Genomic DNA, 27,499 nt, shown 5'->3' with positions numbered 1-27,499 from the left:
TTTACAAGGGTACTTGTATTAACATCAGATTCTGGATGGCTTTACTGCCACACTCAAGCTCTGTATGTACATTGTATTGTATATATCCATACCACACACAAAGCTATACACACTAATAGGGGTGAGTGCATCTGTGTATTTGCATATATACTTCTCTATCTTTGCAAGCTCCTACACTCAGACTTTAGGCACCTGTGAGTGTGTGAGATACACTTTTAAAAATACAGTACTTCAATTAAAAGCAAGTGAAGGGAGGTGCGTTTCTGCTCTTGGGCACCCATGCGGCTGAGCTGCACTGATGGGATTCAAGAACATGAAGCTTAAATAAATGACATCCAAAGTCAATGCGAAGCACGTATGTCATGGGACCTCCAGTGGGCTCTGAAACAAACATATGTGATGACAGCTGATACGGTGTTGGAATTATCCCTCTAAAGAGCTTCCTTTAGTGTAACAACTCCTAGGAGTGATGGAGCTTTGTGCTGTTTTAAAGGACAGACCCAGACATGTGGGAAGATACTTTCACTAGACAAGAAGGGACTCTGCCTCCATCACACCGCATGACCTAGCCTAGCAGTTTAAGTTTGGGTATCTAAAGCACCTAACGTGCACCCTTTGACAGTCCGGAGAGCCCCTCTGAGAAAATGCAGCTCCTCGGTTTAGGGCTTCAGTTTGCCCTCCTTCACTAATCTCTCATTGAGTTGGCAGAGCTGCTTCAGGAAGCCATCATTGGGCCCAATCTCCCGCTTCTGCCGGACAGCGCTCACTGCGGACTTGACATTCATGTTCTGGCGAAGCATCAGATACGCAATGACCAGTGTCGGGGAGCGGCTGTAGCCTTCACGGCAGTGCACAAACACCCGGCCTGTACAGGGAGAACATACAGAAAACAACAGATTATAACGGAGACTATCGTGGGAAGCACTACAGAAACACCTTTGATGGAAGGATGAATGAACAGAGTAAGATTGGTCCTTCAGCAGCCCAATGACTGAATTTTGAATGGTCTCAGCTAGAAGACAGGCACTGTGTCTTTGTTAGCAGCCACGCCATCATCCAGCAGACTGCAAAACAATTACACATAATAAACACCTGTACAAATTAAAGCAGAAAATATCATATTTGTTTCCAAAGAGAGAAGAATTGGACTCCTTCCATTTGCTAAGCTCCTGCAATCTTTCGGCCTAGAATAAGGTTAGCAGCCTGCAGGACTCCCTAACTTCATCTTCTGCAGAAGGACCAGTGTGGTAGAGAAATTAAAAACACAGAATTAAAAGTATGCAAGACTGCAGATGCATGGGATAAACAGAGACTCGGTTGTTGTTTGGATACAACACATTTCACAAAGCAAGATACACATCCTTTATGCTGTAATCCTAGCACTTCCTATGTCTCTACCTCAGTTACACCTTCCTCTGCTTCTGAAGTCACATTAGCATGTAAGCGCTCTCATTTTAGAGAAGCTGCCCATTCAGCAAACAGGATACAAATGGAAGTGCTGACTATGCAGCACCAATAGCCAGCAGAACCCATTACAAAACATACCTGCACCGAGAGCAAACAGAATGCGGCCAGCTGACTGAGACAGGATTCTGAATGCTATTACTCCAGCTATTTGTGCTGAATGTGCTGTAAATAAATAACCAATAAGAAATGAAATAAAATATCACCTCCATTCTCCCTGTTTGAAATCTGGCCCAAGTTGGATTGCTCTCAGGTTGCCTTGGGCTATTGAGATCCTTGAGAGAATTTTTTAGGAATATCAGCATTGCAACCTTTGTGTTAATTTAAAGGCTGATCTCCTAACCACTCTCCTTTATGTCTATAATATTTATTAATGGAACTTGGTGCCACTTCTCTTTCCATCTTTGCTCATCATTGCAGTATTCGAGAAAAGTTATTACTATCACTACAGGAACGAAGGAGAGGCTGGTGACCTGTCTGAAAAAGGAAGGGGAGTGAAGCCAATGAACTCCCTGCACTACCATACATTACAAATAATTTTAACAATGGATTCATTTAATAACTGGAATGGACCTTTAGCCTAGCTAAAAGTCTATTACTTTTTGCATAATAACTAGACAGGTAGGTCAGAAGTGGCATAAGAGCAGCACCTGAGACTTAAGGAGCCCTATCAGAATTAACAAGGGCACTGAAAATTCAGAGTAATTTTGTCACTATTATCCACATTTCTGTGAGCACCATCCAAATTGAGCAGGTGTAGCAGGACTTCTGTGCCTCTGCTACAGTTCACCCCAACTGCCTGGACCGCCTAAACTCTCCTTCCCAGTGTAGGCCTGTTTCCCTGGCTCACAAAGCTACTAGGAAGAGGCAAGTTCTTGCTTTTGGAATTCATCAGATTGACCAAACTGTAGGTTGTCAATCCCCTAACCCCCCCATCCCAAAAAAATAAAAATATGCCAAAGGCAGATCCCCCTGGACTTCCTAGAAAGAGTTCTCTCTCCCCCTCTGCAAAAGACTCTTCAGCTGTTCAGATGTGGGCTGAGAAAATCATTGGGAGCGTGTGAAGAAATATGAAGTAAGTAGAAATAAGGAGCTGACGAGAAGCACAAGCTGACCTACTGCACTCTGGGCGTCTAAGATTTCAGTACAGGGGAGACCCATGTTACAAGCTTTGCTTTGCAGCATTGCCGCAAGTTTTCCTGGGACTCTGGGGAGCAGCAAGGTATCTAATATTATACCAGAACTTCCATTTGAAAATGTTTAAGATAATTTGGTGCAGCAGAAATTCCAGGGGGCACATACCATAACCAGATAATCCATCTGACGTGAGAGTTCTCAGAGCTAAAAATCTCATGACTCAGACGTTGTTTCTTTTAACCAAGCAGCAGTCAGTTTATTCAAACCAGAGACAGCTTTTATCTACTGTTCTGATCTTCTGACTAGTGACAGTGTTTGGAACCAGCATGGGAGTGTCACCCTTTCTCTCTCTCTCTTTAACAGAGTCCCAAAGAAATGTTTAATCAGAGGAGCTGCTACACCAATTCCCAGTTACCATTTCTTCTTGTTCAAATACACTGGCGCTACAACAACACCTTCTGCAGACTCTTTTGGATTACTCATCACTCAACTTGCTTTATACCTTCAAAGCACTGAACAAACATTAATTAATGCCCTTACAATTTCACTCATATTAAGGACTGTCACATTCAACTCTAGAGTAGATTAACCCTGCCCTCTGTACAAGCACTGGGGCCTTGGCAAAGTCTATAAACTTCTCCTGATGAGGAAATTCTACAGATGGCCCAAATTCACGTCTGTCTAGAGGACGTCTCAATTGGTGTAATTTATACCTTCTTCTGTACCACCCCCTTATGTGTATATTACAGAATCTTAGACTGTGTAATTTACACCCAATCCTACATGCCATCTCCAAATTTAGCCCACTAAGAATAAAAGAGTAAGTTGATACATCTCACTTCACATCTGGCCCCATGATGAGTAAAGCAATGAGCAGGGCATTCTAAGGGCATGTACAGTCAAGACAGCTACCCTCCCTCCTCCTTCTCCTTAGTTACGAACTCGCTTTCCTTGCACTGTTCACCTAGGAGCCGACTGGGTCATTGTTGGCTTTTTATTACTGTTAAAATGAGGGCTCTGAATAAAAAAACAACAACCCAAACCTTGAATTCCCCCAGATTTCTGCCTGTTGTGTAACCTCTTCAGACTCCCTTGCTATGCTTTCCACCTCAGTTACATGTGAAGGAGACCCCAGGGGAGAAAGAAGCAGCACTGAGTCAGTTGTGTTAAAATATCTGAAAATGTCAGTGATTCCCCTGACATCCATAAAACCTGCTTCCTTTGAGCTGGAGTTTTTGGTCCTTATCTGCTGTCCTACTTTCTGAGCATTCATGCTACATCTAAAGATGACCAAGTAAACAACAGAGGAGCAATTAATCAAATCCTAAAAGGTCTGCCTGTTTTTGGTGAATGGGGTGCAGATAGCAAATGCTGTTCAGTGTAGAAAACTGTTAATTAATTTGTGAGAAAGGACCCAATTGGGAAAATACTGGTATGATTCCTCATTTCCAGCTGAGGGAAACAGAACAGAATTCACAGGGGGAAAAGAGATTAAATGAAAAGCATTGAACACAGCAGAATTAGCTTTTTTCAAAAAACAACAACTTTTATTGCACAAAAGTCAGCAAAATAAATGGAATACCTTCCTAATATCACTATTCAATGTAGGCAACTGCTGTAGCTGCCACATGGACGTTGTGTGACCATGAACGGGAGAGGAGATGCTTTATATGATGTGAATGGGAGAGGAGCTGCCCCCAAAACACTCTTTCAAGAGGTTGACAATATATTGAAGGTGTTTCTAAACCTCGGTTTCAAAGGGACAATCACACAGTGCATGGTCAAAGAAAGGTTTGTGAAAACATAGTTGTACCCCATCAGTCCAGGACAGAAGAGTGAACACATGGCATAACAAGTTCCTGAGGCTAAAGGGGGGGCTGATATATTGGGCTGGGGATGTTATCTTATTCCTAGAATTCCTTGCTTCTGGGAAGGACAGTGGGGTAAAACAAAAACAAGGATATTCCCTCTGAGCCTTGTGCAAATAGAGCTGTTGACAGAGGAAACAGCTGCTCAGCATGGATTGATGGATGAAACCTATGGATCATAATTTAACTGATTTTAGTTGCATTTGTTTCAAGAGTGTGGAAACTTATGCCCACTGTCAGGAAAACGGATAAAGAAAAGGCCATGCTCAAATGCATGGGGGCTTATGATGCAATAACATAATGCCCTTTTTAAAAAAAGGGAGAATTCCTTCACAGTCATATAAAATATAATATACCCACTACCCCTGCTACCAGAAAGAAGAAAAGAAATAGGTAAGTGAGCTCCTAACATAAGAACGGCCGTACTAGGTCAGACCAAAGGTCCATACAGCCCAGTATCCCGTCTACCGACAGTGGCCAATGTCAGGTGCTCCAGAGGGAGTGAATCTAACAGGTAATGATCAAGTGATCTCTCTCCTGCCATCCATCTCCACCCTCTGACAAATAGACAAACCCTAACCACTGAGAGAGTGGGGTTTAGATACTCACAAACAATAGGGGCCAGGTATTTAAAGATATTTAGATGCCTAGTGGGATTTTCAAAAATACATAGGTGCCCTATGCCAGGGGTAATCAATTATTTTTTGTCAAGATCCAAATTTCTTGGTCAAGGTATACTCAATGTCCAGACTCCAGAGAAAATAATATAAAAATAACAACAATAATGATAAGTAAATAAAAAGATTTTGTGGTCTGTTCCAAAGCATCTTGTGGTCCGGATTTGGCCCGCAGTCCACCTATTGACTACCTTTGCCCTATGCTAAGAAATTATCCACTCTTGCATGTGTTATTTGCATTTAATCTGCATCTCTAATATTAGCTTGTGTTGCAAGCTGAGTATTGCATTTTACAATGTCCTTCCTGACTCTGATTTATGATTTTTACTGTCTTGAATTAGTGTTTGGGTCCTGTGTTACTTTCCAGATTTTCCATTCTGATCCACTAATATGTTCAGGCAATATTAAAGCCTCTCTTCCTAGCATAGCATTTCCAATATGATTTTTCCTTGACACTTTCATTGCTAAGATGCACCAGCTGTTTTACTCTCCCCAAATCACCCACTGCTGTGGCAGTTTTCCATTGTTTCATACATTGAGGGGCTCTGTTCACAGACAGCAAATTCTACATTGTATATTCAAGTGCCCTAAACTCCTCAGCAAGGAGTCTAAGTCCTGATCTAAATGCTTTGGTTTCTGTTCCACTGAAAAACTGAGGAAAGAAAAAAGGAATATTTCAAACAATGAAACCAATGGCCAGTAAAGTCACATACTGGCTAGAAAACAGGGCAGAGAGACTCTTGGAGATGCCTTACCATCCTTCTGGGACAGCGCACTGTCAATAAAGTCAGCTGCCTCCTCAAAATAGCGACTGAGGTTAAATTCTTGGGTGTCATTAGCTTTAATGCCATGGTAGGTGATGCCTGTGCCTTCGTAGAACTCTGCATTAGTGTTCACATGCATGAAGGATTTTCCCTCTGCTGCATTCAGGATGTGGGTTATGCCCAGGCGCTGCAACCTCATGATATTCTTGGCTATGAACCTGGAAAGTAAGAAGTATCAAGAAAACAATTGGGGCTTAGCAAATCACATAAAAAGAGGCCAAACTCTCAGTATTTTCAAGTGCCCTCAGAATCTATAACAAAGCCCCCTGCTGCCCACAGAATTACAGAAATGTAGGACTGAATGGATCATCTAGTTCAGTCCCCTGCACTGAGGCAGAACTCAGTATTATCAAGACCATCCCCAACAGGTGTTTGTGGAATCTCCATCATTGACAATTTTTAAGAACAGGTTAGACAACCTCCCTTGGTAATTTGTCCAGTGCTTAACTACTCAAGTTAGAAAGTTTTTCCTAATGTCCAATCTAAATCTCCTTTGCTGCAATTTAAGATTACTTCTTGTCCTGTCCTCAGCGAAGGAGAATTAATTTATCACCCTCCTCTTTATAACACGTTGATTGCTATCACCTTTTTATCTTCTAGGTGCTTACAAACTGATTGTTTGAGTATTTGCTCCATTATCTTTCCAGATACCGAAGTTAAGCTGACTGGTCTATAATTCCCTGGGTTGTCCTGATTCCCCTTTTTTATAGATAGGGACTATATTTGCCCCTTCCCATCCTCCACAAGTTCTCAAGGATATCGCTACTCCTGTCCCTGTTATTTCATTAGTTGTCCCCTAGAATCACTTGGCTTCCAGGTCCTGTGGATCCTCCCCTTAGGCTGTGGGGAGGTCCTTTAGCAGTTCCGCCTGCCCACTTCCTGGATCCCAACAGGATAGTTACTCAACAGTCTGCACTCACCAGTGAGTCTCCTACAGATTTTTATCTCAAAAGTTGATCATATTTTTAGCCTGTTCACACAGGCTGTAGTCACACATGTACTGCGAGCTACCATGGTCACCACCTGTGACTGAGCCCTGCCTTCCTTGGCGGTGGGTGAGTAGAGAATATCTGGGACCCCAGAGGCTGTCAATACCTTCTGTGACAAGAGGAATCCACCACTCCCTCTAAAATATGCAAGTCTGAGCAGTACTAAGAAACCATCATGGATGTTATGAAGGAGGCCTTGCAAGTCACTGCTCCTTGTTTAGCCTTTTTCTACACAAGGTAATCGAGAAACAGTTAAAAACAGCCAACAGCACCAGCTGCCAGCATCCTGGATCCCCCTGCCAGGCTTCAGGCCAGGACACAGTACAGAAATAGAACATGTTGCTCTAGTGCAAAGATGGGGAACCTACGGCCCACGGGCTGGATCCGACCTGTTGCTTAATTTCATGTGGCCCGCGGCAAGTCTCAGTGCCCTCCCCTCATACCCCCTGCGGGGCTGGAGCCATGAGCGCTGGCTCGCCCCACTGCGGGGGGAAGCCTCGGGTGGGTAAGTTGAACGTTTTATATTTCTCTCTCTAAAACAACCCCTAAATTAAGTTGCTTTTTACTTGCGTGTGGTCCACGATTGATTTTTTTTATGTGGGTCAATGGCCCGTGATAGAAAAAAGGTTCCCCACCCCTGCTCTAGTGGATGGCCCACAGGCAAGGGAATTCCATTCACACTCATCCTCTCTGTGGCATCTGATACTGTTGATGGCAAATACCCTCGACCTACCTCCAAGAACATGCAGGGGTGAATGAAAACACCTTGAAATGGCTTAGGTCCTTCCTCTCAGACTGAACAAACTCAGGGGGTTGTTCTGGGTAATTGTTCCTCCACCTCCAAAGGCCTCGCCTACAGAATCACAACAAGTTCAATCCTTGCTCCGTATTATTCAATATCCATGAAGCTACTGAGAGCTGGTGTGACAACACATGCTGCAGTGCCAGTATTACACAGCCATCTCCCTGCTCTCAGTCTCAGCTGAAATCAGCATCTGGCAAAAGATGAACCCAAGGAAAAGGGAGGCTATAATTTTAGGAAAATGGAAACATTTTGAAGTATTTGCCTCATTGTTCATACATTGTAAAAGTTGGCCCACAGCTTATAGGTCCCTTCAGATTCCTGTTCTATCAGATACCAAAAAACCCATGGTGGCCAAAAAGAAAACCCAACAACCCCCAAAACAAAACAAAAAACATTTCCATCTGCAACTGGCCAGAAGACAGCACTCCTCCTATCGGGTACAGACCTGGGCATGATGATAAACGTGTTCATGCCCTCCAGGCTTGATTATCACAATGCATTAAATGTAGGAATGAAGACACATGACCTAAAAAACCTCCAGTTGGTACAAATGGCAAAAGCCGATCTGCATTGCAACACAGGCAACCCTGAATCTATCACGACAGTGCTCTGCTCTCTGCATTAGATTTTATATTAGGGATAGGAAAAGCAGTTCAAAGGAAATAGAAACCACCAGCATCCTCCATCCCAAATCTTCACCTGCTTTTGGAAACAAAATCAAACCAAACTTTCAGGGGTCTGAACCTTTCAGAGAACTCCCCTACTCACCTGCCCCATTTGTGTACTGGAACCAGAAGAGCTGAACTACGGTGAAAAATCAGCTTTCACCATGTTTCCAGCTGGGTCTGGAAGCACAAATCTTATGGGAAAGCTGCTTCTCTCAAGAGCTCCAGCCCCATTTAGCATACTCAAGAGATTTTAATAGTGGCTGAGCTTTAGATAAGCATATGTGCTGTATATTTTTGGATGGGTTTCTAAGTTTTGGGAAGGTGCCCACAGCTTTTGGATGGACACCTTTGTATTAGAAATCTAAACAGATAAATAAAATCTGAATTAGTAAATTGTACCCAAACTGAACCCACACTCTGGACTTTGAGGTTCTGCAGAAATTAGCTCACAGTTACCACATAATAAAATGTTAGATAATGAACATATAAACCTTCTCCATTTCCCCTGCGACTGTTCCCCTTTTTCAGTATGAGTGCACACTGCAGACGAATCCTCATGTGTGAGCAAATTTTCTACATGTTCTGCCATGTGTACCCAATAATCATGGCAATGGGCCAAATCATTTTAAGGACTTTCATCTATTAGCCAAACAAAAGTTGCCTAATTTTCTGTCTGGCAGGATAACAGCTGTGCCAGGGGATGAGTCTCAATGCCAGGGGAATTCTACTTGGAACAGAATAGTAAATGCTATAAAAACAAGGCCAAAAGGAAAAACGTTCATTCTGTAGTGTATGCCTTGTCCTTTCTTCTCATATCTGACATTTGTATTGATGGAAGTCCTGTGGGTTTTGAAGGAATAAGAGAGCTTTAAGGACAGTAGGAACTTCTGTGTCTGGGAACCACAGACTAGGTCATCAATAACACTAGAGACTGGTCTCTATTCCTTACACAGTAAATGAGTTTCATAGAGTTATACCTAAGGTTCTGATCAGTACACTTAGTGGAAGCACAGAGCAAAGCTTGGCCTCTGCTTATTGTAGAACAAATAATTCCATTTTCAAACAGTCCCAGAAAATCCCACTTCTTACATTTCAGTTTCATTGTATCACCCTCAAACATTGGCTCCTGAGAAACAGAGCAAGGAGGTGGTCTCTGGGAAAGGAAAGCAGGATCAGCTTCTTTTCCCCTAAGAAGCTCATGGAATCTTATCTGCTCTGAATATAGAACTCTCCCCATTCTGGCCCTGTAATATTAGCTGTTACCTGAGTGTGTCTTTCTTCCTACCATAGATCACTTTAACCTTCCACAAAATTCCAGTCCTAAAGGCACATATGGCACCAGTTAATGGTAAATAGTCCTAAGTAAGACTGTAATGCAACATCACTCATGCAGCCGGCCAACCCAACAAATAAAGAGTTATAGTCCAAGCCTTGCTACAAGACAGAATTCACTAATAATTTCTCCATTCTGCCTACCAGTATCCCCAGTGACAGCACAACTCAATTCTTATTGGGATATTCATACATGTCAATTTTCTTCTCAACACCTCTACCGACAGCTTAATCATGTGAGCAAGACACCAACAAAAGATTAACTGCCCTATAATTAGTGGGCAGCCATTAGCAACTCATTTATCTTCGCCTGCCTATTGCCCTGGGATGACAGGCCCAAATACATACACTTCCTACATACGATAAATGCAGGATAAACTGAAGTGTACTTCCAGTTCCTCATGAAGGAACAAGTACTTTCTAAAATTCCCCCACTCAGATGGGCACCATGAACCAGACTCAGACTTCCTTAGCAAGATCTTGTTACCAAATACATATTCTGGAGATGTGGCTTGAGGTGCTTATAGATTTCCAAAACAGAGTTTGAAATACAACAGAGTTTCTCTACCAGTAGTGCAGAAGTGATGCTGTTACATATGCAAAATTTGCTTGCTTTTTGACAGAACAGCAATTTTCACAGGACACAGATTTCTGCAGTAAAAAGGGAAAGAAAAAAAAAAAAAAAAAAAAGATAAATGGTCCATGTCAGCACAGGGCCAGATGAGGGGGAAATGCAATCACACAAACCAATAGGCTGAAGAGGGTTCTGTGCATTTACTTTTTTATGACATAACATCGCAGTGTCTGCTCCCAGCCTGACTCTGAGTGTATTACTCTTTAAAATGCTTTGGACACATTTGAGAATTGTATATTAAGATTATTGACTGCAGCTCACTGCAAGTAAAAAAAAACCCCTAACATCTAGAGCCCTGCAAATCTGCGGATATCTGCTTTATATCCATTCGTGGACCATGTTTGTAGATCTCGGACGGATGCAGATACAAATTTTGCATCTGCGCAGGGCTCTAATCACATCCACATTAATATCTTGTAGCCCTAAGATACAGGAAGTCTGGCTCTCAGACATTAATACATGCATTGGGAAAGCCTTAAACATGCCCTGTTCTTTTGTAATGCTATTCAGATAGGAATTTATGATTCATTGGTACTAGCTAGTCAGAAACAATTATTTTCTGTGAAGTACTTCCTGGAGATGCAATTCAAAACAGTGTTAACATGAGGAAAATGTTGACATTTGTTCAGTGGATTGAGGATGATCTAGAAAAATTCCATAATCACAGAAGCTGGTTTAGATTTCATGCTGTATTTTGAATTATTGTGCTGCATTATTATCTGAAAAATATATAATTGTACTGGTCAGTAACCTGTGAATAGTGTTTACCCTTTGCTTTGAGCCTCTGTTTTGAGGAACTGGTCTTGTCTGAACGGTTAGGACTGTCTGGACATGCTTTTTAGTTATTATCCTCTGCTGTTTTATCTTTGCATTTTCATCGTTTCCTTCATCTATTACATTTGAGGTCTGTTCAGACCAAATTTTAAAGCCCGACCTGAACTCAACTAGACCCACAGCCCACCCAAACACGACCCAAGCCCGAGAGTGTTGAGTCATCTCATTTTCAGACCCAGCCCAAGACCTGCTCAATACTTCCCCCCGAACCTGTATTAGCGCTGCCACTTGGAGCTCGGTCTGGTGGGGTGCTTTCCGCTCGCATGCCTGCAATCTGTCTTCGGCAACCTCATGCCCATGAGGTCAGTGCAGCCGCAGATGTGTGACCCCTCCAACTGGCCACTGCCGCCTCACTGGACTGTGTGTGCTGCAGAGGGAATGGCACTGCAACTCGTCAGCCCACTCACACCACAGTGCAGCAAAGAGGTGGTGGGTTGTTTTCAGACCCAACCAGACCTGAACGCAACATTTGCTGGGTTCGGGTCAAGTTGCAAGACTCCATATTATATGGAAATTTTAATGCTTTGGCACTAAGACTGCAATATGAACAATCCCTCTGTTGAGTGACTATGTTCCAATTTAATCTCACCTTTCTGAATTTCTGAGCTAAGTGAGATCCCTGAATATTCTAACACCACTCCCATTTTTAGCTCTGGATGATTCATTCACAAGAAAAAACAGCCATACCACGATGTGAAATAGTCCAGTAGCTTTCAATCAAAAGTTTATTCTGAATCCAGCTCAGATATTCTCATTCATCTGTTTGAATCCAGCTGCCCACATGCCAGTCACTGGGCTTGTGATTTCCCTGTGTCTGAAACCCTGCAGGGATGTGTCTGCTCTAGGAAAAAATATTTTTGTAAGTGCTTCCAATGGGCAGTGATAAATCAGGCACTCTATCCCAAAAAGGAAGTCATCCATCCAGATCAGAGTTGATGTTTCAGTGTCAGAGCAAATAATCAAGTCACTTCATTCTTCTTGGCAGGACATTTGCCATACTGCTACCCAGCACTATCTTGCTGCAATGTTTGCAAAGTACCTTTGACAACAGCTCAGGAGGGAATCAGAGACAAGGATTACATGAGGGCCAAAAGCAAGATGTGAACCATTCAAGCTATCTCAATTCATACAGACTATCAGTGTACCACCACTTAGCTAGATTTTTTTTTACATTTGTTACTTAGTAAGAATGAAGACTCAAATGGTTCTATTGTAATGTAAGATATGACTCAAAATTTCTTCATACAGACTTGCTACACAACCTGAATTGTTAGAATTAGAACAATTGTATAACAGAACATTTTTGCAGGACATAGTTTGTATGAGCTATTATGGTTGACTTAATAAGTTAAATAGACACTAGACCAGAAAGTTACTTTGGGGTAAGATTTTATCAAATTAATTGGAGATCTGACCTTTCAGTTCCCAACCAGAATAAATAACTGTTTTCATTTGTCAACACATTCACACCGTTCTGACATTCTGTACTGCCACATAAGAGCAATACAAAACGTACACAGAAATCACGCTATACCATAGTCCTCCACAGTTACTTTGCTGAATGATTTAATGGATTTTGAACAGAGACTTTAATGATAAGGCAGACATTATAAAAAGAGAATGTCAGTACAAATGCAATGTCATTAGCTTGTACTAACTCCCAGAATCCCCATTTCTACCGTGAAGATTCACGTGTTTGGATAAGGGCTTGTGCCATCCTCAACCGAGCATTACCTTTTGTTTGAACTTGCAGTGAAGTCATAATCCTAGCTTTGTGAAATCACAACATGTTGCTATGGAAATTATGAAATCCCCATTTAAAGGGAAGTATCTTCAGTCCCCCCTCCCCCCATTTCTGATCTGCATTATCCACCGGTCCAGGTGTACATACAGCACAGATTTTAAAATGCAAACAAAATTTTTACATTTTAAGACTCTTCCCAGAGAGACAAGGTGTGTGAGGTAGTATCTTTTACTGGACCGACTTCTGTTGGTAAGAGAGACAAGCTTTTGAGCTACACAGAGCTCTTCATCTGTCTGGGAAAGGGCTCTGGGTGTCACAGCTAAATACAAGATCAAACAGCATATATTCTAACTACTTATGCTAAACTACAGGACCATTCAAGGTAAAGTGGTCCGTTAGTACCCTGTAGTCAAAGGACAAAAAGAAGGGGGGCTAGTGGGTTGCAGATTGTTGAAATAAGCCATATTTCATTTAATAAAGACACTGGATTTATTGCTTATTTCAACAGTCTGTAACCCACTAACCCCCCTCCTTTTTGTTCTATGATTACAGGGGTGTTAATGGGTCACTTCCCCTAGAATGTGTGCTAAGGGACTATCCAATCTGTTTGATCTTGTATTTAGCTGTGACGCTCAGAGGGCTTGTCTTCATGTTCAGTTCTGATACAGCTGCACCACTGTAAAAATCACTCATTTAGCCACTCTGTAAAACCACCACCACAAGCTGCGGTAGCTATGTCGGCCCGTTGACATAGGGCTGTCTACGCGGTGTGTCGCTCAAGGCATGGATTTCACCCCCATGAGCGACGTCGTTATACCAATATGGGTCTGTAGCACAGACCTGGCCTGAGTACCTTTCCCAGACCTGAAGAAGAGCTCTGCGTAGCTCAAAAGCTTGTCTCTCTAACAGACGTTGGTCCACGATATTACCTCACCCACCTTGTCTCTGTAATATCCTGGGACTGACACATCTACAACAACTAGGCTCTTACCAGCCTGCCAAAACAAGATCCTCCTCTCCCACACACACTCACCCACCAAAGGGAATTTCACCCAATGATTCCTGCATCTAGCCCAATGACTTGTGGTTGAACTAGAGCCCATAATTTAGAAAGCCATTCATTCTTGATTTACAGACTCCAAGGGATGGAAAGTCTACCATCTCATGGTAATCTGTGCCAATGATTGATTGCCCTCATTGTTAAAACTGTGAATCTTATTTCCAGTTTGAACTTTGGTGGCTTCAGTTTCCAGCCACTGGATTTTGTTATACTTTTGTCTGCTAGAATAAAGAGTCCATTATTACCCGTGGGTGCTGGCCCAGGCCCCACCACACCACCCCGGATGTTCCTTCACGCCCCCTAGGAGGGCACGGTCCACAGTTTGGAGACTACTGATCTAGACCAAATGAAATTAGTGGGCAGCAGGTTTAAAACAAATAAAAGGAAGTTCTTCTTCACAGTGCCCAGTCAACCTGTGGAACTCCTTGCCTGAGGAGGTTGTGAAGGCTAGGACTATAACAGAGTTTAAAAGAGAACTAGATAAATTCATGGAGGTTAAGTCCATTAATGGCTATTAGCCAGGATGGATAAGGAATGGTATCCCTAGCCTCTTTTTGTCAGAGGTTGGAGATGGATGGCAGGAGAGAGATCACTTGATCATTACCTGTTAGGTTCACTCCCTCTGGGGCACCTGCCATTGGCCACTGTCGATAGACGGGATACTGGGCTGTATGGACCTTTGGTCTGACCCAGTATGGCCGTTCTTATATTCTTATGACTATCTCTGACAGGTGTTTGTCTAACCTGCTCTTTTGTAGTAAGTCCAAAGCTGACTCCAAAGAATAACAAAGGGTTCTCACAAAACTGGGCAACAAAATGGCAGATGAAATTCAATACTGATAAATGCAAAGTAATGCACATTGGAAAAATATAATCCCAACTATACACACATCTTGGAGTCAGTGTGGCTATTTCCCTGAAAACATCTGCTCAATGTGCAGCAGCAGTAAAAAAGCTAACAGAATGTTGGGAACCAATAGGAAAGGTAAGAAGATAAGATAATAAGACAGCAAATCTCATAGTATCACAATATAAATCTATGGTATGCCAACAGCTTGAATACTGCCCCATCTCAAAAAAGATATATTAATATTGGAAAAAGAACAGAGAAGGGCAACAAAACGTAGAGGTATGGAACAGCTTCCATATTAGAAGAGATTAAAAAAACTGGGACTGTTCATTTTAGAAAAGAGACAACTAAGATGCGATATGTTAAAGGTGTATAAAATTATGAATGGTGTGAAGAAAAAGTGTTATTTACCCCCTTCACATAACAAAAGATCCAGGGGGCACCCTATGAAATTAATAGACAGCAGTTTTTAAAACAACATACAGAAGTATTTCACATAGCGCACAGTCAACCCATGGAACAAACTTCAAACTGTTGTGAAGGCCAAAAGTGTAACTAGGTTAAAAAAAGACTTAGATAAATTCGTGGAGGATATGTCCATCAATGGTTATTAGCTACGATAGGCAGGGACACAACCCCATGTTCTTGGTGTTCCTAAGCCTCTGATTGCTAGAAGCTAGGACTGGACAACAGTGGATGGGGCACTTAAAATTGCCCTGTTCTGTTCATTCCCCCTGGAGCATCTGCCACCGGCCACTGTCGGAATATAGGATAGTGGGCTAGATGGACCATTGGTCTGATCCAGTATGGCCATTCTTATGTTCTTATGGACCAAGGCAGAGCTTATTTTGTGTTTAGGATAAAGGTGGAGGTCCTAGTTTTATTTTTATTTGTATTATGTTAGCACCCACATTTTACTACCACGAGACAGTCCGCTCCCCCAAAATCTTAAGTCTAAACAGACAAGACAAAGTTTGAGATGGGAAACCGAGGCACAGAGCAATGTAGTGACTTGCCCAAGGTCTCTCAGTAGGTCAGAAGCAGAGCAGAGAATAGAACCCACAGTCTGGGTGGAGTGACTGTAAATACCTTACAACTGAGAACAGGAACAGCCCCAGGCATTTTGCCAGATGGGTGGAGAATGTTGTTGGCAACCTAACCCACCCCCAAACAGCTGAGAGAATTACCATCTCCTGGGTAAATAACACATTTTCTTGAATATTTGCTCCCATTTCTGTGGGGTGTCTATTGTGGAGTATAGGAGTGTAGAACTTGGACTGCAACCCCCAGGACAGCTGTACAGGGGGAAAAGGCTAGTGCTGACAGTCACATTCAGGTCTGAGCCTGGTGAGCAAGATTTCTCATCCATTTTTAGCCCACTCTTGAATGAGCTTTGACAGCTTTTATTTTAACATCCCTCAGTTCTGGGACTTCAGTGGGCTACCAAAATCCTTTAGCAAATACCACAGGGCCCTGCAGCTCTAAACTCACACACACGACCCTAACTTCAACCTAGGAACTCCCAGGGTCCTTTACCATGAATGTCCAAGGGCCACATAATCCGAACCCACAGACCTTTTCTACCCACGACCTCCTAGGCCCCTGGCCCCAGCCAAGTTCTCTCACAAATATTCGGACAGTGGATTGGGAACCGGACTCCCTGGGTCACCAGCAACCCCCATACCCTCGGCTCACGCGGCCCCCACCTAATCCCCGCTCTCAAATCAGGCCGGTGTGAGCCGTTCACAGCTGTGCTGGCTCGGGAGGTCACTGCCTGGGCCTCAGCCCCCCACCCCCAGGCCTCCCCCCCGCCCCCGCACTCACGCGTTCCCCACGTGGATGCGGGGGGCCACCTCGTTGCTGTGCGCGCTGGGGAGGCTGTAGCAGCCGCTCCCGTTAGCCAGCAGGTCGTTCAGCTCCTCCACGGAGATCTGATAGTCGGACATGGCCAGATCTGGGCCACTCCCTGCAGCCCCCACTCTGACTCCGCAGCACCAGGCAGGGCCGTGCTTCTCTCCCCCCACGGGCGCGGGGCTGAGCCTGATAGGAGGGGCTGGGATCAGCTGGTTCTGCCAGCAACACCCAGCGGCCGGGCACAGACGGGTCACTTTGAGCATGAGAGCCGCACGCCCCGCCGGGCAGGGGTGATTTTTCCTTGCCCCGCTGCCCCCCCCAATCCTGACACCTCCTCCCGGAGAATCGCGCCTCCAGTCTGTCCCTCCCCGCGGCCCCCGGATAGGACCCCGCAGCCCCGGGAACAGGTGTCGAGTTCGCCTCCCGCGCCGGCCCCATGGAACGTTGTGTATCAAACGCTGTATCGCGCTGCCGGCCGGGCCGGGCCGGGCGCCGACTGGGCGTGTATGGCTTTCTCCGGCCCTTTCACAACAGGCCCAGGGAGGAGGCGGTGGGACGGGACTCTAGGGCGGAGCTGGGGCAGCGGGCGCCTCTCCCTGCCAGTGCGGGGCCCGGCCATGGCCACGCTGAAGCTGCTGGTGGTTGGGGACAGCGCGGTGGGGAAGTCCAGGTGCGGAAAGCGCTCCGGGAGCCGAGGGGCCGGTTTCTGGGGCGGGCCGGGGGGTTGGTGTCCTGGGAGGTCGCTGGGCGTGAGCGGCCCGTTCACCCTGTCTCTCCTTTCCCCGCAGCCTCTTGCTGAGATTCACCGATGACACGTTTGAGCCGTACTTGAACCCCACGATAGGTGAGTGCTGCGAGCTTCCCTGGCCCGGCACGGCCCGGCCCGGCCTCCGCTCCCGGGGGCTCCAGGGGATCTCTTAGCACTCGGGGATCTGTGCGCGGGCTCCAGGGCGAGCCCCCCAACCCTGCAGCGTTACAGATGGCTAATAGGAGGCTGAAATAGGGCAGACTTGTAGGGAGCCAGGACCCCCGGTGACACCGGCTGTAGGGATCTGGATTTGGGCGTGGGAGGAGCGCGGCAGAGGCCTCCTAAAGGGCTTTCATAACTGGCTGTTATGAACACACACCGCCTGTGTTTGTGTTGATGCCTCTTCTCCGTGTGAGGTGCTGTGTACAGCCCCGTGCAGCTGTGAAGTGACTGTACCTCCGCCTGTCCTGAGGTAGCAAATGTTGGCGAACTTCATAGCAACTAAACTGAACGCAGAGAGCAGCAAAGCCTCTTTCTGTGTTTGTCCTGACATTGCTTCCCTCTCTTTTGCATACCAGGTGTCGATTTTAAAGTGAAGAAAATGGTGGTTGACGGCAATCCAGTGCAACTTGCAATATGGGTACGTTTTGCCCAGGACAGATAAAGACAAAACGCCTGCCCTTTTACATTATTAAAGTTTGCTGTACTTTAGAACAGCATTTAGTAGTGAATGGGTATACAGCAGGTCTTTGCATACACAGTATCTCGAGTATTTAAGTGCCATGGTTCTGCTAGTGTAAAATTGTGTGAAGTGGGCAAGGTGCCTAAATAAGACAAAGTCTCGAATATCAGGACTGTCCCTATAAAATCTGGACATTTGGGCAGCTTAGCTTCACTAGTTCTCCTGGATTCCTCTGCTGTGCATTAATGGACTTGACAAGACACAGCCACCCATGAAAGAGGATTGTTGAGCCCCAGGTATTCTCCAGGTAGACAGCCCTTGAACAGCCAAGACCTAATGGGGATGAAATGCCCAAAACAGCTACTGTATGGATTTGGCTGTATTATTTCTATGAGCTGTTTTGCATTGAACTCCCGGTGCACCATGCTGAAAACAAACTCTAGACTTGCCATGCACTGCCCCATTCCCTCAATTAATGGGAAAGGGGAATTCAGTGTTGTAATCCCTGTTTAAGGCTAAAGACTTATTTTCAGAGGGTCTGAGCCTTCACCCACAACTGTTGGCTTCAGTGGAGGAATTCAGAACCTCTGAAAATTAGGACACCAGACTGCAACTGCATGGGAAGTATAATTATAATATTTCTAAAGCTTCCTCTCCACACCCACATCCACGGTGCTTGGTGCTCAGTGCATTAGCATGATCATGATGTAAAATACCCCAAAATAAAAATCTATTTAAAATGCCACACTTAAAATTAAAAGAAAAACTTGAAACTTTCTCTCTCTCCCAAAAATATATTTCTACATGATGCCTGTTGTTCTCCTCTCTGTTTGCTTTCCGCCCCCTCCTCTCTCAGATCCTCAACTTTTCTTATTTAAGTGAGGTGAGGGAGTCTGAAATGAAACTCGGAAGGAGCAGGTTCCATATACATGAGGGCACAATTGTCTGTCAGCCTCAGATCTAAAAGGTGGATTGTGTGGGGGTAGATGCTCATATGCATGAGGCCTCATATACATTATCATGGACCAATACTATTAAGGCTTTAAAATAAAAACAAAACAAAAAATGCTATCATAGGCAACCTGCCAATTTGCATCATTTACATTGATGGTCTTTAAAGCAGGAGTAATACAATCATGGTTGCTCAAACCAGGGAGGAAGTATGCTTCTTACATTCTGAACAAGTTGCAAGCAAAGAAGCAGCTCTTCCAAGAGGGAATTCAGATAACCAAGCTTCAGTCACAAGGGTGTGTCTTGCTGTTCTGAGATCAAAATCAAAGGCAGAGCCTGTGCAAATTGTGCTGCTGAAAAAGATACCTTTGCAGCAGTATGTTAACAGCATCAGGAAAAATCACTCATTACTGACGTGCAGCTGTATTATATAAAACAAAAAATAAAATCCATAAACAAGCCGCCAACCCCCAGAAAGATGTGCAGAGTCCATCTTTGTTTAAGGTTTATGCCAGCTTACTGTGTTCTGTGCATAGGTACTCTGATGACTGGTGCTCTGTGAAAATTAAAAATCATAGATAAGGTTGAAAATAATAAATTTGTTTTTTCCAGCTGTTCTGGAATTAGTATTTGGAAAGCAAATAAGATTTCAAAAGCTTGGTGGGGAAATTGGTCTCTAGAATAGCAAACAGACTTGGAACATAGCACTTGCCCTGCATTCCGTGTACTTTACATTTCATAAAGGCTCAGCAGGGAATGTTCTGAAATTCCCTGTGGCTGGATGTAATCTGCCCTAGCATGCCAGATGTTAAAGCAGAACTGCTTATTTCTAAGAACATCACTTATGTAGTGGCTTTAAAATCCTTCCTCTTCTTTTCGATTAGTCAGGTATCCAGGAGAAATTTTTAAAATGTTTATTTTACTAAGATTGCATCAGACACTGCAGGATTTTCATTATTATTAAAACTGGGGATAACATTTAGGAACCATTTCTTTTTTGTTCTTTCATATTGCCAGTTGCACTGGTACTAAGGAGTGCTCTGCTGTTGTATCCTTGTGTACTTGGAGGCTTAAGGGTATAATAACAAACTGCTTAATAAAAACTCCACAGGTCAGCCCTTGTAAGGGAATACCATGCCAAACCTATGATTGAATATTTGCTGAACAAAGTAGAGAAATTACATGGTGGTGTAGGTGTCCACCATGTCTAGGTTTTGTAATCCTTACATATATTTAAATAAAAGGGCAATTTCTGAAGTAGACTCATAGACCTTCAGGCCAGAAGGCACCACTGTGATCATCTAGTCTGACCTCATTGCAGGCCACAGAACCTACCCACCCACTCCTATAATAGACCCATAATCTCTGGCTGAGTTACTGAAGTCCTCAAATAATGATTTAAAGACTTCACGTTACAGAGAAATCCACCATTTACCCTAGTTCAAACCAGCAAGGTCCCGGTTCTCATGCTGCAGAGGAAGGCAAAACTCCCCCAGAGTCTCTGCCAATCTGGCCCTGGGGAAAAATTCCTTCCTGACCCCAAATATGGTGATCAGTTAGACCCTGAGCATGTGGACAAAATCCACTAGCCAGACACCTGGGAAAGAATTCTCTGTAGTAACTAAGAGTGCTTCCCAACTAGTGTTCTATCACGGGCTGTTGGAGACATTTGCTATTTACAGTCGCAGATTGACTATATGCCACTGTAGGCAGTCTCATCACACCATCCCCTCCCTAAACTTAACAAGCTCAGTCTTGAAGCCAGTTAGGTTTTTTGCCCCCATTACTCCCCTTGGGAGGCTGTTCCAGAACTTCACTTTCACTCCTCTGATGGTTAGAAACCTTCGCCTAATTTCAAGCCTTAAACTTATTGATGGCCAGTTTATAGCCATTTGTTCTTGTGTCAACATTGGTGCTTAACTTAAATAAAAGAAATCATAGTGGGTAAAATTTCATATTCCTTTGCCCCTTTATAGTCCTTTCTGTGGGGGGTTGGACTTCATAATGCACTCTGGAGATGTTTGAAGTCTTTCTGGAGGGAAATATAGGGCAGGGATTGGCAACCTTTGGCCCGCGGCCCGCCAGGGTAACCACCCTGGCAGGCCGAGGGATGTGCTGGCCACCGCTTCCTGCAGCCCCCATTGTCCTGGAGCGATGAACCGCGGCCAGTGGGAGATGTGATTGGCCAAACGTGCGGACGTGGCAGGTAAACAAACCGGCCCGGCCCGCCATGGCGCTTACCCTGGTGGACCATGTGCCAAAGGTTGCCGATCCCCGATATAGGGTATTGCACTAATAATTTAATTGACCTGTGAATAACTTTTAATCTAATTTCTCATCTGCTTGGGATCCTGCTAGCCTCAAAATGATTTACACATACTGGGCCCTCTTCTTCTACTGCAGGATAAGCCAACGGGAGAATCAAACCCACTGTCTGCTCCTCCTGCCTGCAGTGTCTTGCACTGGATGAATATTTATTCCCATTTCCTCACCTCTTCCACTTTCAACCCTGCTCATTGTGTATATATATAGTATTGTTTTGTTTGCAGTATTATTCCCTTATTTATTTTTAAATGGCCTTCCAGATCTGAGTCTCATTGGCTTTCTTCACCTCTTTACTCCTGTTCAGAGGCTGACATCCTCTTTAATTTTAACCTTCAATTATAACCTCTCCTTTTTCACGGTTTTTCTTTTCATCTCATCACTTTTCCTAATATTTGTTGCCTGTTTCCCTGACTCTACGTCTTCTATGCTTTATGTATCCTAATGTCAAGATTCCTGGTCAAAGCATTGTTAACTTTTTCTGTTTATGCCACATACTGCAAATTACCCTTTAATTCTAAATCTTTTTGGTTTTTCCTCTGTAGGATACAGCGGGACAGGAACGGTTTAGAACGCTGACTCCCAGTTATTACCGAGGTGTTCAAGGTGTTATTTTAGGTAGGAGGAATATGATTAGCACAACTGTGAAATCATTATCACTAACTAAATGTTAATACCTCTTTACCAAAAGAAGTGGTATTCACCAAAAAGGCAAGAAAAGCAATTAACACGGGCCTGCTCCACTAGGCTGAATTTTGGCTCCTAATCTTTATCAGCAGGAAATGATGAGTCTTCAGAACATTTTAAATTAAAAAGCTGTAGACTTTATATTATAGTCAGCTCAACCATTGAGCAGATGCATTCTCAACTTTATAGTAATTTCTGTTTGGAGCGTTTCTGGTTACAAAGCAAATTGTTTTTCAAGTCTTCTCTTCCTGAGACATTTTTATTTCCCTCTTCAGAAACAATATCAAATCTGCCTGGTGAAAAGCGCAAATAATTTATGGCAGTTCCCATTCTTTGTGATCGCATCAGTTGAAAAAATCTGATTCCTGTTGTCAAGGGATTATGAAAACTGAATAACCTGCTATACAGAATATACATTCCTTCTGTGGTACAGTCTGCCGCTCTGTTCAACTAATTAGCAATAAGTAAGCACAGTTGTGGAGTTACCAATAACCAAGAGTCTCTTTTTAAAAGGGTACTGAAAATTCCAAATTTCTGTTGCTAACCCACACATGAACACACTCCGCTGCCCCCTTAAATACGTAACTTTCTATTTTAAAATGTCCTGCAGTTCTACTCTCAGCTCTTGAATTCAAAGCCAGTAACAGCATAAAGCCCCAGCTGTTAGGTTGAGTTCCCCAACCTTAAATATTACTGGAACAGGTGTTTGTTTCCTATCATCATTCTACTTACTCTGAGTCATCAGGGATTGGAATTGACATTCCTACTCTCAGAGGGATCACATCTACTACTCCTAAAATTATTTGAAAGTAACCTCAAATGAATAAATACATAAGAAATGAGTGCAGCACTAATGCAGTAAAAATAGCCCAGGAATCTGCAGTTGACAGTGTCCCTTTCTTTTGTTGTTAGTGTATGATGTCACGAGAAAAGACACTTTCACAAACCTAATGACCTGGCTGAACGAGCTGGAGACATATGCTACGCGGAGCAACATTGTAAAAATGTTAGTTGGCAATAAAATTGACAAGGTCAGTTTAGAGCTGTGTCATCTTATGCTCATACACTTGGTTCTCATTCATGGTCAGTAGGTGTTTCCTGTGCACCAGGAGGCTCACAGCCTTGCATGCAGCATACCTGGTTTGTGCCGCTTTGACTGAAAAACCTGAATGGGGCAGGCTGGAGACCTCCTTTCCTCGCTGCTTCCTCTTAGAGGCAGAAGGTTGTTTGGGAATTTTGTGCAAACTGTCCTGGAGAGGTGACATGATCTAAATCAGGTGAGCTGTTGTACACAAGATTAAGAATTGAAAGAGCAAATAATATTTAATGAAAAGAAACTACGCTGGAACTCAGATGGCACTTCACTGGAGATGCTCGGGAAGAGTTACAAGACCCCACCCTCTCTCCCCAGCTGTCCCTTTCTCCTGACCCTTTGGCCAAGCAGTGTGTCTTAGACTCAGCCTCTGGGTCTCCTGGTAGGTATTACCTCTGGGTTTCAGATCTGCTGTCATTCTCCCTCCTTGTCTGACTCACAGCACTGTTAAACTGTTCAGGTTTCTTCAATGGGCCTCATTTCCCATCTTAACTACTGCAGCCTCCTCCTCGCTGGCCTCCCTAATACACACTTCGTCCCCTCCAATCTGTTCAGAAGGCAGTGACTAGAATCATATTTCTTGCTCATCGCTCTGACAGCATCACTCTCTCTGAATGCCTCCACTGGCTCACTCTATATCAGTGGTCCCCAACAGGGTGCCGGCGCCCGCCATGGCATCTATGTGCACCCGCGTACTGGCCGGCGGACGAGCATCTGCCGAAATGCCACCGACAAGCAGCATCTTCCAGAGGCCTATTGACGTTGCCGCTTCTCGGCGGCATTTCGGCGGATGCTCGTCCGCCGGCCATGATCCACGTTGGCTCGTCGGTTGGGGACCACTGCTCTATATCATCACACTGAGTTCAAGCTTCCTGTGCTTGTCTTCAAGGCCCTTTACAGCTCTGCTCCTTCCTCCTTGTCCATTCTTGTCATGTTATCTCCTGCAGACGCTGCCAGCCTTGTCCACCCATTTGTCAGCCTCGCACACTAACATCTCCACTCTTTCTCGTACACTGGTCTTTTTGAACAACTCCTCCTTTAGTTTCATACAATCCAGTCAGTGATTTAACTGCTCTGCAGGTGAAAACCTGGTGTCTGAATCTGTAAGTGTTTCCTCCGTGAGTCAAATATTTCTTTAGTCGCTTTTTCAACTACCTAAAGCTTTTGTGAATCTCACCCTATTCTTCAGAATTAATCAGAGGTAACAGACAAAGGTCATTTGACTCAAAATTCTGTATCTGCCCAGTTATTACCTTCCTGGTTTTTACCATTTTTTAGAATCCTTATTTTTTTCTCTGGCTATTTTGAAATGCTGTACTGGATCCAGGGATCTTTCTATGGTTATACTGCTCTCAGTATCAGTACAATTGTGATTTTTTTTTTTTTTAAACCAGTGTTACAGTAGTTGTAAAGCCTAATGGAACCATTCAGTCATTTATGATCACCATATAGACTTATGGATTTGCAGCAACAATTCGATGTGTCTGGAGGAGTTTTAGAAAATATGCCCACAATGACACTTTTTTCCTTGGAGTTCCCAAGACCTGGCAAGTATAGCGTATTTTACTTTTATTCTTTTTTCTCTGCAGCCAGATCGTGAGATAAACAAAAGGGAGGGACTCCAGTTCGCTAGGAAACACTCAATGCTCTTTATAGGTATGCAGTTCTTTTCCAATAAAGATATAAAAATAGGATAGTTATTTTGTTACAGCTGAGCATGAATGAACAGAATGCAGCTCTCCTCCAGGCCATTATTCTTTGTTACTCTTGGGCTACTGCAGCTACAGATGGCTGAAGGCAGTGAGTACCTTTCAGATCCACCTATAGTTAAATTAACATGACTCCTTTACTGCCTTGGTGCCCTATGTGTGCACAAAGAGCCTTATTTTCTGAGTTGCTGCATGTTTACCTGACCTGGAGTTTTGGGTGCTCAGTACCCTGAAAGTTAGGCCCATAATGTGTACCTATCAAATTGGCAGCAGTCTAACCCTCATCTTGCAGATATTAATAATGTCAATTGAAAATAAGATTAGTGTCATTGACTGGGGGCTACATTTAAATCTGTGACTTAAAAGTAGATGTGTTGTATTGTGTTCCCAAACCTCCAAGCCTTACTCTGCTCAGACTGGAATCTTTATTTGGGGCTGATACCCAGAATTTTGACCAGTTCCTATTTTCCAACTTTGAGTTTTTTGTAGAGTTATGGAGGTGAATTTATAGCCAACTGTAGAATGCAGTCTGTCTTGGGAAGATGATATCATGGTGAAAATGAGTGAAGGTGCAATGAAATGAGAACCTACAAGTGGTGAAGCCTCTTGAAATGTAGGGTTGGAAGGACCTAAAGGGGTCATCTAGTCCATTGCCCCACAATAAGGCAGAATTAAGTATGAAGCAGAACAAATAAATAAAGGGAGAACTTTCCTTTGTTTGCTGATGAAATTCTAGAGCCATCTTTTTCTAAACATATATGTGCAGGATTGGTCACAACCTGAGGAGAAGTTTCAATTTAAAAATGCAAAAAGGAAGCGGAAACAATGGAGTTTCCTTCAGAGGAAATTAGACTCTTCAGGCTGCTGTGGGATGATTTGTCAGTAAACTTGAGATCTGAGGAGGAAAAAAGTTCAGCTGCAAATAACAAAATAGCATCCCCTCCCCTCCAAAGATAATTGTTTTATAAAGCGGAAAATTCTGTGCAAAAAAGGAAATTATTGGTTTTACCCTGTCTCTAGAGACCAGTGCTAAAACGCGGGATGGAGTACAATGTGCCTTTGAGGAAGTGGTCATAAAGATCCTACAGACTCCAGGACTTTGGGATAAAGACAAACAAAAGTTTGGAGTCCAGTTGGAGACTGCAACACACACAGAGGAAGACTTTTGCGGTGGATACTGTACACTTACTTAAATTCACAGATGCCTATTCCATCCGACCAGCTGGATTTTCAGGCATGTTGCTAAGAGCTTACAAAGAGACAAACCAACTTCCATTCTGGACACGTGATTTATGCTATGGGACCAACCCAGATGGGTTCATTTTAGCACACCTTCCTGGTTTTAAAATAATAGATTTGATGGTTACTATGTTGGCAAAAATGGAATGGATATTTATTTGTATGAAGCATGGTACCTCTTGCTCCGACATTCTTTGCTCAAAAAATAAGACTAGTGTCAGATAGCAGCAGAATGTTATTCGTCATAGGGCTAATAATAGAGCCAAGCTGTCCAACCCTCAGGCTTTATTGAAAAGCTTTCAATCTCTACAGTAAGCATGCAAGGTCCTCAGGCAGCCAAGTTCCCTTGAAGTGTTGAAAAGACACTTCCCATGCTACAATCTGGGATAATCACTGATTCTACCTCCCTGTTTCAGGTGCTTTTATGTGCTGGAACGCCCTCTGTGACCTTTTCCATTCGACTTATCCAGAACATTTCATCCAGTTCTCTCGGATCCAAAAACTCAGTTCAACTCCAGCTCATTGCTCAGGTTACTTCATTAGGCATGGAACAGTTCTGTGCCCATGCTAGCCAGGCCTAGACGCAGGTGGTTTAGATACAGGGTGACACCACAATTCCAAATCAGATCACACACTACACATTTTTCCAGCTACTAACATCTATACTTTTTAAATGTAATTGGTTTGGACATCATACGGATCATGTAAGGACCAGTTGCTTTGCAGATTGTATAGGGCCCAATCACTTCTGTCCTCACCTTAGGTACATTTCAAGCTTATCAGTTCAAAGTGTCCCCACTTACCTCAGCTAGTTCAAAAACACTGTCTCCAGAAGACTAGGGTGACCAGATTACATGAACAAAATATTGGGACACATGCGGGGGCAGGTCCGGAGTACCGCCGAAGCAAAAAAAAACCAACAAAAAAAACCCGAGCCAGAATATCGGGACAAATGGCGTCCTGACCATACATCCGTCGGGACGCGGGACAAACAACTAAATATCGGGACGTCTGGTCACCCTACAGAAGACAGCCTGTCATACCCTTGTTTTACAGTTTAACCTTGCACTCAAATTGAGCTATATGCAAGTTTATTCATGACCAGCAAGATCTAGGCCTACATTATGTAGTATATGTTGCTGCTAAATGTTCCCAAGTCAGATGGAATCCAGCTGCCTATCCAAAATACTCTGGGTGAGGACAGTCGTCATTTCAGTGTCATACTCTTGCGAGGTAGGCTTTGTCCACTAACTTTTCTGTTGCAAACCCAGGCGTTTACATGCAGCTCTGTGTAGATTTACTCCTCCCTGTTTCTTACGTAATTTCTA

At 43.7% G+C, this 27,499-nt stretch overlaps 2 protein-coding genes across 6 annotated transcripts; one reads left to right on the top strand and one right to left on the bottom strand.

Annotated features, from left to right (window-relative positions):
• DUSP3 (dual specificity phosphatase 3) lies at positions 1–16,832 on the bottom strand. 2 transcript variants are annotated; one of them, XM_024224322.3, is made up of 4 exons: positions 16,711–16,832; positions 7,693–7,812; positions 5,902–6,128; positions 1–865 (listed from the first exon to the last, which is right to left on the bottom strand). In XM_024224322.3, the coding sequence occupies exons 1-4, from the start codon at positions 16,830–16,832 to the stop codon at positions 660–662; spliced, it is 675 nt and encodes a 224-aa protein (XP_024080090.3). In that variant the 3' UTR covers positions 1–659. The 2 variants fall into 2 exon arrangements, with proteins under 2 accessions (XP_024080090.3, XP_024080091.3); XM_024224323.3 differs by lacking the exon at positions 7,693–7,812.
• LOC112125964 (ras-related protein Rab-18-B-like) lies at positions 16,746–27,073 on the top strand. 4 transcript variants are annotated; one of them, XM_029912250.1, is made up of 7 exons: positions 16,746–17,030; positions 17,529–17,584; positions 18,067–18,128; positions 21,989–22,061; positions 23,043–23,161; positions 24,813–24,879; positions 25,953–27,073. In XM_029912250.1, the coding sequence occupies exons 1-7, from the start codon at positions 16,831–16,833 to the stop codon at positions 26,123–26,125; spliced, it is 750 nt and encodes a 249-aa protein (XP_029768110.1). In that variant the 5' UTR covers positions 16,746–16,830; the 3' UTR covers positions 26,126–27,073. The 4 variants fall into 4 exon arrangements, 3 of the variants coding, with proteins under 3 accessions (XP_029768110.1, XP_029768111.1, XP_024080092.1); XM_024224324.3 differs by lacking the exon at positions 16,746–17,030 and adding an exon at positions 17,280–17,410; XR_003899860.1 differs by lacking the exon at positions 25,953–27,073 and having other exon boundaries at positions 23,043–23,407.
• The last annotated feature ends 426 nt before the right edge of the window (positions 27,074–27,499 follow it).

Source organism: Terrapene carolina, unplaced genomic scaffold, assembly GCF_002925995.2.
Source record: "Terrapene carolina triunguis isolate 2854851 unplaced genomic scaffold, T_m_triunguis-2.0 Scaffold193, whole genome shotgun sequence".
Lineage (NCBI taxonomy): Eukaryota > Metazoa > Chordata > Testudines > Emydidae > Terrapene > Terrapene triunguis.
This window is presented reverse-complemented; position numbering and strand designations above follow the sequence as displayed.